Here is a 12,959-nt window from a genome sequence, read left to right as displayed (position 1 = left end):
ATATTAAATCTAAGTAGTTTTCGTTAAAAATTTCGAAACATGTTTCATCTATTAAGAAAGAGCGCCTTCCTCCGTGAGATTCTCTTCAAATAAAATTTTAAATTTAACGTGATTAAAATATAATTAAATGCACAAAAGGAAACTATTAAATTTCAATAGTTGATTAAAAACCATTAATTAATCAATCCCTCGTTATTTTATTCTTGTTATAAAATTCATTTCGAATAAATTTAGAAAAATTCGACGAAATTAAAAACTAATAAAATCTTAAACTTACCCCATCAATTTTGATTTAAACATTAAATCTTTTCTCAATTTCGCATTGTGTTTGAAAAAAAAAGGAAGTTTTGTTAGTGAAATGTTGGTTAAAAATTTTTCATTCAATAATCAGAGGTAAATGCATCTTCTTTCCCTAAAGCGTCATTCCCACTTAATACAGTTCACGCACTTCCAATCACCGTTGAGAGAAAATGAGACTCCATTTTTCTCTCCCGTGAGCGGAAGGGCGTTGAAGCCGCATTCAGTTAAATAGGCCCTTATAGAGCATTCACTCTGTATGCGACAGCACATCAATATGAATTGCACATACGCTATTAGTTCGTGTTACATGTTCGTCTTACATGTTAGTTCTGACATGTTCACGCGTGTGGCTAGAGCAATAGCATGCAGTGTGTTTACTCATTATCAGATCTTTCAACTACTACTTACTCATTATCACGTATGTAACTCGCACACGTGATCGCACGTTAATGCCAGCAATTTCATTTCATTTGTGCAAATGATCCACACGATAAACCTAATCTCTCGGCCACAGTGCATATCATTTTAGAATGCGGAATAATGAATAACATTCCTTTTTAAAAATCAGCAACAGTAGAAAAGTAAATATAAACAATAATGGCTTCGGCTTGTAGCCAACTCGTCCAATATGTTGTAGTTCGTGGCGATTTATTAAAAGAATGTAAATGGCCTGTAGGAGCTTTAATTGCGCAAGCTTGTCATGCGACAACTGCTGTACTTCATACTTATTACGATGATGTTCATACACAAGCATACTTTAAAGATCTAGATCGTATGCATAAAGTCATTCTAGAGGTGAAGTAATTTAATGTTCTCTGATAAATATGTAAAAAAAAACCTATGAAATGAAAGTTTGTTGTAACTTTTTAACTTACCTTTATTATTCTATCTCAGAAAAAGTGCTTATAATATTACACGAACATTCGGGTACTGTTTCGATTTCACCTATCTTCTGTTGCCGTAAAAGATTGTGTTCTAAATACTTGCTTTTAAATTCTATATTTGACTGAATAATTCCTTTTTCAAACCTTTTTTTGTAAAGATAATAAGCGTGTTATGTGATAATCATACCCCAGTCCTTAAATTTCTTATCGTGGTCAGGGGTCTGTCCAGGCCGAATTTACAACCGTTTAGCGGTACCTTCACAAATTCAACTGTAGGAAAACCGGTAGTTTCACAAATTCAATTTTAGGAAAAACGGTAGTTTCACAAAATGCTTTTTCTTATAATTTATTTTTGTATCCCTTAAGAAACGATAAATCCAAATTTTTGTGTAGATTTTTAAATATAATTTTTAATTTTTCACAAATTATGTCAAATTTTCACAAATTATTTACCTCTCAAAAAAACCTAGACAAGCCCCTCGTGATTAATAATTTTTTTAAATAATTTAACAAGAACAGACTATATTAATACTTTTCATTCATCGATTAATTTGACAATTTCAAGTTTAAAGTATATTTATTCATTAATAAAATTGTTTATTTTCACAGCGTAAACTTTTGAGCATTTTGAACTCTTTTATGAAAATTATATTGTGGGAAGAAAAGAAAATATCTTTAGTAGAATAAAAATTTTGTTGTGTAAAAAACGATCCGCTATTGTTTTCCCAAAAAACATTAAAGTGTACACCTATAAAAATGTATATCTAAACATTTAAAAGCTATTCCAAAATATTGTTAAATCTATTCAAATTCATTCCGTTCTACAAAAATAGTCTATTGTAAATGTTCTCACCTATCTTTTTTTTTCTTTTTTTTTTTTGAAGGGTGTACAACACAGACTAGCAGCACCTACAATTTTAAAATTGGATTGAAAAATAAACTTATTTTCATTTATATATTAGAATAAAGAATTGGGTCAACAGCTGCAATTTTGAACTGGGATTAAAAATTTAAAAAAATAAAAACATACTTTTTTTATTGCATCTTAAAATAACCTTTAAATTATTTCTTAAATACAGAGGTAGAAATATAGAAAATAAAGTTACTGGTCCATCAAACCAGTAACATAAAGATAATTACTAGTCTGTACATTTATCTCTGATTCGTTTACTTGTCTCTATTAGATTATTTTTTTTAAAAATTAATAAAGTGAATTTTAATGAAAAATTTTAATACAAAGAATGGGTATGAGAGATTTATGAGGGAATAAATCAGGCCTAATTATGAAAGCAAAATCCTTCACATCAGCTACTAGTGTGAAGAACAGATGATAATTATTTTATGGTAGCTCGAGTTAAATTTATAAGGTCTCAGACTAGGCTTAATTTTAGCTCTGTTATATTATTATGTATCAATTTCTTGGAATAATAGAACATTTTTAATAAATACTCAACAAAAAAGGGCTTTAAAATTATTTGCATTAAAAGCACAGTAAAATACATTGCTAATTTTTTCAAACTTATGTAAAGAATGTATTTTTAAGTAAAAAATTTAAATTTGAAATTAGACAGTGATAATTTATTCAAATTACAAATCCAATCAGCTTAAAAATTGTAGCTCTGAGTAACATGCTCTTTTAATTTTCTGAATTGAATTAGTGGATTACTTACGACTTTTGCCATTATTATTATTATTTGTTTATTGCATCAAACCATTTTTATGTGTATATTTATTTTGTATTTTTTAATTTGCTTATTAGGCACCTGATGAAACTAGCCTATGGAAACTTTCAAGTGAATTAGAAACACAAGACATATGTCACAAGATATGGATTGAACAACCTGAGAACTTTCCCACCTGTGTTGCATGCAAGCCTTATCCAAAGGACCAAATACAAAAATATTTTAAACAGTTTAAACTATTTAAATAAAATATTTGAATTTTTTTCACTTATTGCTCTCTTTATTTTCCATAAGCACTCATGATTTACAATCTGTATCAGGGGTCTGTTTAGGTTTTTCTGAAAGGTACCTTTTTTGTGAAAATTTTGACATAATTTGTGAAAAATTGAAAATTATATTAAAAAATCAATACAAAAACATGGTAAAAATATAGATTTATCGTTTCTTAAGGGATACAAAAATAAATTTTAAGAAAAAGTTTCTCCTAAAGTTGAATTTGTGAAACTACCGTTTTTCCTAAAATTGAATTTGTGAAGGTACCGCTAAACGGTAGTAAATTCGGCCTGGACAGACCCCTGTGTATGTTGTTTTAATACATTACATCCTTTTTACTGTTAACTTTTAATTCAGTATAATTAAGAAATTGTTATTTTCCTACACAATTAACTGATTTTACTATTTGTGGACAGAGTAGCACTACTGGACAGCAGAGTTGTTATAATTAAACCCAATCTGAAAGATGACTCACTTTAGACCCAGTGTGTTTCTCTTACCTTGTTATTTTGATACTCTTGTTGTACCTGCCATGAATAACTGGTTTGGGAAAAAAGTATTTGGGGACACCAATGTTTAAATTTCACTATTTTATATTATAATATTTGTTTTAATAGCTTTAGCAAATTGTGCTGTTACTGTAAAAGTTAATAGTATTACAATTCATTGGCATACATTAACAACTCATTTTCTCGGCCTGATTACCACACAGGCGAATGATACTCTGACCTCTCAAATTTTTTGTGTGTAGATACTAAATTTTATATTATTGTATTAATTTTTTTTAATATTGTTAAAGAAAGTATTTGTATTAATACACTGACTTGAAATGTAATGGTCATAATATTTATCCCGATTAAGTTACTCATCACCAGTTATTAGACTTAAACTAAATTTTAAAATAATTCATTGAAATAAAAATTTCTATCACACAATTTTGTTGGGTATGTGAAATTACTCCTTTTATAATCTGCAATTTAAAAAAAAAAATGGTTTTAAATTAACTTGCATTGTAAAATATGAATAGTGCCCTCAATTAATGCCAGCTGTAATTTTTAGGTTCTTTGTTCATCTTATAATGTTTTAGTGATTACTACCAATGATCCATTTATTTTAATTGAATATTTGAGACTGAGTTAGATGTAATTGGATATTTCAAGACTGAAACGGGCAGGAAAGTTTTGGAATTAGAATGCCTATTTATTCCTGGTGAATAATTTGTTCCAGTGTGATTTAATTACATCTCTGGATCAAAATTTTTAAACCATTTATAGAAATAATAGTGTAACTGACATTTTTTTTACTAAACATAAATATCTTATTAACAGTAAATTATTGTTTTATAATGTGTGGTAAAATTTGGTTATTTTATTATGATACCTCAGAGCATTTCATAAAAAGCATTTATTCTGTTAAATTTACTTTTCGTTTTATATTTATACTGAATGTCTGGTAATAAAAACTAAAATTTTGTAAACCAGATTTCCCGGCCAACCATTACCATCTAAATAGTTTTAAAAAAATTTCGTTTGGTTTTATTAGCAGGTTTAGGGTTTTTTTTCTACCAGAAATGTATTTACAATACGGTATAGTTATTTAACCAGAATTTTTTCTATATGCAATAGTGTAAATTTTATTTAAATAGAAAATTAAATTGCATAAATATTGAATGTTTAGTGCACATAACATTAATATCAATGGAATTCAGAATTAACTGCAGTTATCATAATTGTTACTACTTTTTAAGAAATGCCTTTAAAATAATTTCCATGTAGATTTTTTAGGGAAAAAAAATTTGCCCGGTATGAAATTTTACATCATGACCTATATTTCAAATACTTTGTTATGAGTAAAATTGTGAAGAAAATAATTTTAATTACAATATAAGACTTACTTTCTCTGAATATATAATTATTTTATGACAAGATCAGATTGAGATTTAATAAAGGACCACAATCTGTAGAAAAAAATGTCCCAACAGCTTAATCAGAGTAATATGGAAGTTTGACCCCCTTGATTTTGATTCCACTTTTTAAATATTTCATTATATCTTATCAACTATTTATGCAAATCAACAAACAAAAACATTTGTTTAATGAAATGTAATCCCACGCTGAGAAAAAATTCTAATAAAATTACCATATTGTTTTTTCTATACAGTACATTAATTTTACCAGAATCCTTTACATTATTGGTTAATAAAACCAAAATAAAAGATATTTAAACCATTCACTTGGTAACATTTTACCAGAATTCTGTTTTTCAAAACCTAATTACCACATATTTTGTAAAAAATACAAAATGGAAATGGTCGGCATAACGTAAATACTAATTGATCTGAAGGGGTAATTGATTTAAATGAAAGGCCACTTGCACAACAGTTTGACCAATGAAGGGTCACTCATATATTTAGTTATGTTGGTAGCAAATATAATAATTTTTATGAAAACATTGGTGTTCAATCACTGATTTTCTTTATTAGCAAACTTGGTAACATATTTGCAGAAAATTAAGTACTTTTTATTTTAAGAATTCATTCAAAAATGAGAAAACTAATAGTTTTTTTTTTATTTTCCCCTTTTATCAATAATTGATTATTCAAAAATATATATAATTTATATATTTAGAGGGGGAATTTAAATTCTAGCAACAACAAGAAATAATGCTCACAGAATGAAAGTATAAAAAAAAACACTTTATTTAATAGGTAATATAAACTTGAATGAAATATTTTAAATAAAGAAACTTTACAGGGTTTAAACAAAAATTAAAACAAAACCATTATAGTACAAATTAAGACTCAACATTTATTAGTATATATTTAAAGAAAAAAATTCCAAGTTTCCATAGCAGCAAAATATATATTTAATATGAAAAGGATAAGGGAGACGAAGATGGGAAAAACCTAAAAGAGTTTAATCATGTTAATTTTTTAGAGTTTAATCATGTTAATTTTTTTGTTAATAACTGCCTATTTTTTTGTTCTTTATGAGTTTTAATTTAATTGTTAATGTGCTTCATAGTGAACTGTGTAATCGGTGGCGTGCCCAAAATATTGTGTCTCGTGCCATTGGTTCGCCATCCCTGCCCTAAATGCTACAAATAATTTCTTTTTGTGTTTTTCCTTAAGATTGTCTATTAGAATTATGAGTTCACAAAAATTGAATCAATGTAGGTTTAAATTTACTGATATAATTTACTTATGTTATAATTTAAAAAACACTTTATGATTGAACAATACGTCATAGTATTCCTGACAGTTCTGCGTCTTGGGTTTCCTCATTTCTAGACGACGCTCTGTGCGTGGTACTAACTGTCAAAAAACTGACGGAAAAATATTTTATATTTACGATTAAATATGTGCAAATAAACTGTATCAAAAAGTGCTTATTTTAATGCGCGATTAGAAACTCGGGTGTTGTAAATAGTTAAAGTAACCGGATCGGATTGTCAAAATCACGTGAAGAAATATCGCAATAATTGCACCCAAGCCTAGATTTACAATGAAATCAGCATACAAAGAAAACACGTCAATAAGTAATTATATAAATACATAATTTTAAATCCGTATGTCGTAATAAAATCTTTAATTTTTAAAACCACCTAGGAATGCATCGTGAAAACTGTCGGAAAAATGATTGAAAAATAACTTGGATAAAAACAAAGCTAGTCATAAGATTATTATTTAAATGTGCGACTTTAAACTCGTGTGTCGTAATAACATCTTCGTAAAAATACGCGATATTCACTATAACGTGAAAAGGCGTAGCAATAACTTTTTTTTTTTCAAAAAGAAAATTCCATTTATGATGAAATCGGCATAAATAAAGCACGTCAAAAAGGGATTAATTAAATGCGCGATTCATAACTCCCAAGTTGTTATATCGTAATAAATGTATCGGGATCTAAAGACCACTCGTTGCTGTTGTTGTACATTTGCGTCGCACTAGAGCTGTACAATGGGTTATTGGCGACGGTCTGGAAAACATCCCTGAGGATGATCCGAAGACATGCCATATGCGAAGGCGATATTTTCAAACGGATAATTTTGTTTTCAATGAAATAAATAAATTAGATAATTTCTGAGCTCCAATCTGCTGTATTTCATAAGATATTAATGTTATTTTGTAATTCTGGTGAGTTTGAAGTGAAAATTTGTTTTAGTTATTTAATGATTTGATTTGTTCATTTACGTCGCACTAGAGCTGCACAATGGGCTATTGGCGACGGTCTGGGAAACATCCCTGAGGATGATCCGAAGACTTGCCATCACAATTTTGATCCTCTGCGGAGGGGATGGCACCCCCGCTTCGGTAGCCCGGCGACCTGCACGCGAAGTCGAGCACTTTACGGTAGAACAGTTTAACGAGGACCAATACCGCACACCCTCGGTCCCTACGCAGGCTGATCCAAGTGGTCACCCACCCGCACACTAACCGCAGACAGTGATGCTTGACTTCGGTGATCTGCTGGGAACCGTGTCTCAACGATCAGTCCACTGCGGGACTAAAGACCACTTGAAAATCAGTTGTTATATATGCAAAAAAAAAGAAGATCGAAACGTCACATGGATTTATGATAAAATCGGCAAGAGCAAAGCTAGTCAAAAAGTGATTGCTCAAATTCGTGTATCGTAATATTCTATAAAAAAAAAATAGTGGGTTTTTTTTAAAACCATACGGAGTTTCGTCCGTTGAAAAAACGATCGAGAAACAACATAGTTGTTGTTGTTGTTAATTTACGTCGCACTAGAGCTGCACAATGGGCTATTGGCGACGGTCTGGGAAACATCCCGGAGGATGATCCGAAGACATGCCATCACAATTTTGATCCTCTGCGGAGGGGATGGCACCCCCGCTTCGGTAGCTCGACGACCTGCGCGCGAAGTCGAGCACTTTACGGTAGCACAGTTTAACGAGGACCAATACCGCACACCCTCGGTCCCTACGCAGGCTGATCCAAGTGGTCACCCACCCGCACACTGACCGCAGCCAGTGATGCTTGACTTCGGTGATCTGCTGGGAACCGTGTCTTAACGATCAGTCCACTGCGGGACAGAAACAACATAGATTTACAATAGAATCTCTGCAAATTGACCGTATCAGAATGAGTCGACTCAAATGTATAATTCAAATTTTTCGCCATTTCTTTATTTTACTTTAAAAAAATTCCTTGTGATCAGAAACTTCCGCAGTTTGTGCATCCTTGTAGAATTTACAAACTACTGAAATATTCGCGAAAATCGTGCGTTTAGGATTTTATGTTTGAATTTCTCCTAAACTTGAAAATGTTTGCCACATTCTTTACAAATCAACTTAACTCTTTGCTTATGCTGATAATATGGATGGTGTTTTCAGTAGAAATGCAAACAATAACAATCTCGAGCTGTATGCCTGCTCTAGTTCCGGTTAGAAAGTTTGCTGCTGCTTACTACATGTTATTCTGCGAGGCGATATTTTCAAATGGATAATTTTGTTTTCAATAAAAGAAATAAATTAGATAATTTCTGAGCTCAAATCTGCTGTATTTCATAAGATATTAATGTTATTTTGTAATTCTGGTGAGTTTGAAGTGAAAATTTGTTTTAGTTATTTAATTTTTTGATTTGTTCATTTACGTCGCACTAGAGCTGTACAATGGGCTATTGGCGACGATCTGGGAAACATCCCTGAGGATGATCCGAAGACATGCCATCACAATTTTGATCCTCTGCAGAGGGGATGGCACCCCCGCTTCGGTAGCCCGATGACCTGCGCGTGAAGTCGAGCACTCTACGGTAGAACAGTTTAACGAGGACCAATACCGCACACCCTCAGTCCCTACTCAGACTGATCCAAGTGGTCACCCACCCGCACACTGACCGCAACCAGTGATGCCTGACTTCGGTGATCTACTGGGAACCGTGTCTTAACGATCAGTCCACTGCGGGACTTTAGTATTTAGAGATATATTGTTAATAAATGTGACATGGTTGCTAGATTTTGAATAACTCGCTTTTTTGGCAATCTCGATTTGGCCTCTTACCATTTGTTTATTACTGTTTGTTCTAGTTGCACCATCTTACGTTAGTGCTAGCACCTTTAGCATTGTAAACACAAGTAATAAGTAATCAAATGCCACGTCTGCAAGAATCTCAAAACACAATGATAACGTTGTGAGCTAAATGGCTTTGAAATGCACCGGAAACAGTAACCCGGAAGTATAGGCGGTATGAAGTTTGCAGCGTTCCCTAGGGCAGAAAACACCATCCATTAAAAACATAATTATCTGTTGGAAAATATCGCCTTGCAGATTAAGCTGTAGTAAGCAGCTGTATACTTTCTAACCGGAAGTAGAGCAGACCTAGAGCTCAAGATTGCTGTTTACATTTATATTGAAAACACCATCCATACCTGCCCTGAAAGAAGCATTCTTAACTGTAGATGTGACTGCAAATTGTACAGGATTGACAGTAAATGACTCAAAAACATTTCACAGAACAGAAAACACCATCTATTGATACACTCCATCATTTGAAAATGCATCCTCATGAGGTTGAAACTGTCCCTAGTTTTAATTTGTTCTGATCATTGGTTAACAAAAAACAGAAATTGCTTCTGAAATTCAAAATCGTATTTCATTTGCCAAGTAAAAACCCTTTGAACTTTGCACTCTGTTGGGATATCATTTTCTCTTCAGATAAACAAAGCTTCTTATCTATAAGACTTTTATTGTTAAATCTTGATGTATAGTTCAAAAACCTAGTCTATAACAACAACAAAAAGGGGGAAACATAAAATAGCAGTTTTTGAAGGAAAGGTTATCGGGTGCATCTTTGCCAGTTGTCTTTGGTGAAGATGTTTTTACTCAGAAATGTATCGAACTTTTAAAGAGCCTGATATCATCAAAAGTATTAAAATAAAAAGAATGAACTTAGCTGCTCGTTTAGCTTGAATGAATGGAGAAAAATACGGTAAAGAAATTTTTTCTGTCAAAGCTCTTCATGGCCATGTCAAACCCGAGAAAGAGGAAGGCCAAAACAACGATGGCTTGGTTTTGTAGAATCTGATTTTAAAATGCTTTGGACGAGCAACAGGTTGTCCTGGAAGAATCTTCAAGGTAAGGCATCAGCCCACTCTGGGCTATTGTGTCAAATATGATGATCCCGTTATATCTTCAAACTGATTTAAAATTGTTTATGTAAATTTTCAGAATAGCCTAACTATGTAGAGCAGGGGTCCCCAACCTTTTTGTACCCAAGAGCAAGTACCAGAATATTGGTTGAATGGCGGGCACCATTTATATTTTCAAGATAAATTTATAGTTAGTAGACATAGGCAATACGACGCACTACATAAGGGCCATTTAGGCCTCAGATGCCCAGTTCTACAACAACGATCGTTGAACGACGCACTACATACAATGCACAAAAAATTTAACTTGAAAAATTAATTTAACATATGAATATAATTAATATTCTTGTGCAAAATAAATGATTACTAAATGGTTGCAAAACATACGAAATATAAAAATTATTTATAAACATATAAAATAAAGTCAGTGTGATCTTTGGCATTGTATTTCACTGGCAAGCGCTTCATTACTGGGAGAAAATGATGAAATAAATGCTTTGTGCTTATATCTGGGGGATGGAGGTCGTTTTCCTGGCGATTTCTATTTTGGATGTGTTTATCACCAATATTGAAAAAGCAAAACAAAAAATTTGCTTAGCATTTTAGGGGAAAATGGAAAACTGAAATAATTTATCGTTGGGCACAAGCAGCGAGCGCACCTAGACCTATCGACGGGCGCCATGGTGCCCGCGGGCATAGGGTTGGAGACCCCTGAATTGTAGAGTGTCGTATGTCGTTGCTTTTGTTCTGATTAACTTTAAATCAATATTTTAATTTTTATTCCCTTTTCTTAACTTTCCTTTGGTTTCAATACATTGTATGAGAGAAATATGTGTATTATTCTGTTTTGGGAGATTGAAAAATCAATTATTTGGGAGATCTCAATTGGTTTGAGATCTGGTGATTGTGCGGGCTAACGAAGTACAGTAAAGTCACCGTCATGTTCTTCGAACCATCTGACGACAATACGAGTTGTATGACAAGGAGCATTGTCTTGCTAAATGTATCTATCTCCTGCAGAGTACACCATTAACATAATCCTTATACACCTAACCGATCCTTATGCTCTTTTGCAAACTGGAGACGTCTACACTTGCTCAAGGCTAACAGTAGAGGCTTTCAAACAGTTTGTTGGCTCCCATAGCCTATACAGAGTAATGTGCGGCGCACAGCTCGTTCAGAGACGTTCGCAGTTGCACCTTCATTATGATTCCCCGCTATTTGACGTACTGTTGCTCTTTTGTTGAACGGGACAGCTCTGGCAAGTCTCCTTTCAGCTTGAGCATTCAGTTGCCTGTGACGACGACAAGCCTGATAGTGAGACCCGGTTTTCTGCTTGATAGTCCACTCTCTGTTAACATTAATAACTGCTGTCCCGCAGTGAACTGATCGTTAAGACACAGTTCCCAGCAGAACACCGAAGTCAAGCATCACTGGCTGCGGTCAGTGTGCGGGTGATTGACTTCTTGGATCAGTTTGCGTAGGGACCGAGTGTGTGCGGTATCGGCCCTCATTAAACTGTTCTACCGTAATGTGCTCGACTTCGTGTGCAGGTAGTTGGGCTTCCGAAGCAGGGGTGCCATCCCCTCTGCAGAGGATCAAAATTTCGATGACATGTCTTCGGAACATCCTCAGGGATGCTTCCCAGATCGTCGCCAATAGCCCATTGTGCAGCTCTAGTGCGACGTAAAGGAACTACAACAACAACAATAATTGCTACTCCCGAACACTTCACAAGAGCAGCCGTTTTGCTGATACTGGTCCCGACGCTTCGAGCGTCTACAATCATCCCCCGATCAAACTTAGTTAAGTCACGATTTTTTTGCCTACGTCTCTACACGTAACGCAGCACAATTAGTGGTTCACTTGCCTTGCATGCCATTTTTGTAGCTGTCACGCCCTTTAGCGGCAACACTGTGACGCAATAGCTCATTTTGCATAAAACTGTCAGGTGGTCGTAATAATTTGGCCACTCAGTGTATGTTTCATATCTTTGGAATTTCATTTTTAAAGGAAGGTCGACATACATATAAAGCTAGACTAAAATACGCAAGTATCCAGTGAGTAAGCGAAGCCAGCTCGAATTGCAAAGCAATCCGTAAAAAACTACGAAAGTAGTTCTGGGAGTTGGTAAGCGCCGCGGCAGGATTCCTCCTGCCACCTTCCTTCCTAATTTGGTAAAAGACTGAAGTATACTTTCATATGATTCTATTTTGGTCTTTTATCAAGCTTTTTGTGGTAAAACCTAAGAGTTAAATACTAGGTCTGCATTATTTTGCCAGACTTGGGGCTTTTACAGTAATATATGTATATAAACATAGCTTTTTAGCTCCAAATATGCTGAATTTTGTACCATTAAAATATTATTTGTGTAAATCTTTACCTACCTCTCTGCTTTCATTTAAAGAAATAGAAAATCATCGGAAGCTCATGTATTGCTATGTCATTGCAGCAAGTTTGTTACCATACGCTTATTCATTTAATGCAATTAATAAAAATAAAACTTAAATTGATGAATTAATAAAGATTTCTCCATCCCCCCATTAAATAAGGTTTCTGTGAGCAGTATTGCTATCTAAGTATTACATATTTTAATTAAAACTTTATTTTGTGTAGCAATTTTTTTTATTAAACCTGCTACTAAGCCTGCCTCGATACTGACTTGTTGATATAGTAGTGATACGTTATTATGTCAATGATTTGGTTAA

General features: G+C 33.3%; 1 protein-coding gene across 1 annotated transcript; it reads left to right on the top strand.

The window, feature by feature from the left end:
- The first annotated feature begins 571 nt into the window (after positions 1–571).
- On the top strand, positions 572–3,133 carry LOC107457177 (putative peptidyl-tRNA hydrolase PTRHD1). The gene is made up of 2 exons (XM_016075275.5): positions 572–1,095; positions 2,944–3,133. Exons 1-2 carry the CDS (start codon positions 898–900, stop codon positions 3,112–3,114), a joined length of 369 nt encoding a protein of 122 aa, XP_015930761.1. The 5' UTR covers positions 572–897; the 3' UTR covers positions 3,115–3,133.
- The last annotated feature ends 9,826 nt before the right edge of the window (positions 3,134–12,959 follow it).

Source organism: Parasteatoda tepidariorum, chromosome 4, assembly GCF_982258835.1.
Source record: "Parasteatoda tepidariorum strain Cologne lab strain chromosome 4, Ptep-v5.0, whole genome shotgun sequence".
NCBI classification, from domain to species: Eukaryota; Metazoa; Arthropoda; class Arachnida; order Araneae; family Theridiidae; genus Parasteatoda; species Parasteatoda tepidariorum.
The sequence above is the reverse complement of the archived record's forward strand: the minus strand, read 5'-3'. Positions and strand labels throughout refer to the sequence as shown.

Bases quoted from the DNA above. Each gene is read 5' to 3' on its own strand.
- LOC107457177 (XM_016075275.5), top strand. From the start codon at position 898: ATGGCTTCGGCTTGTAGCCAACTCGTCCAATATGTTGTAGTTCGTGGC. The intron at 1,096-2,943 runs GTGAAGTAATTT...TTTGCTTATTAG, and splicing joins TGCATAAAGTCATTCTAGAG to GCACCTGATGAAACTAGCCT.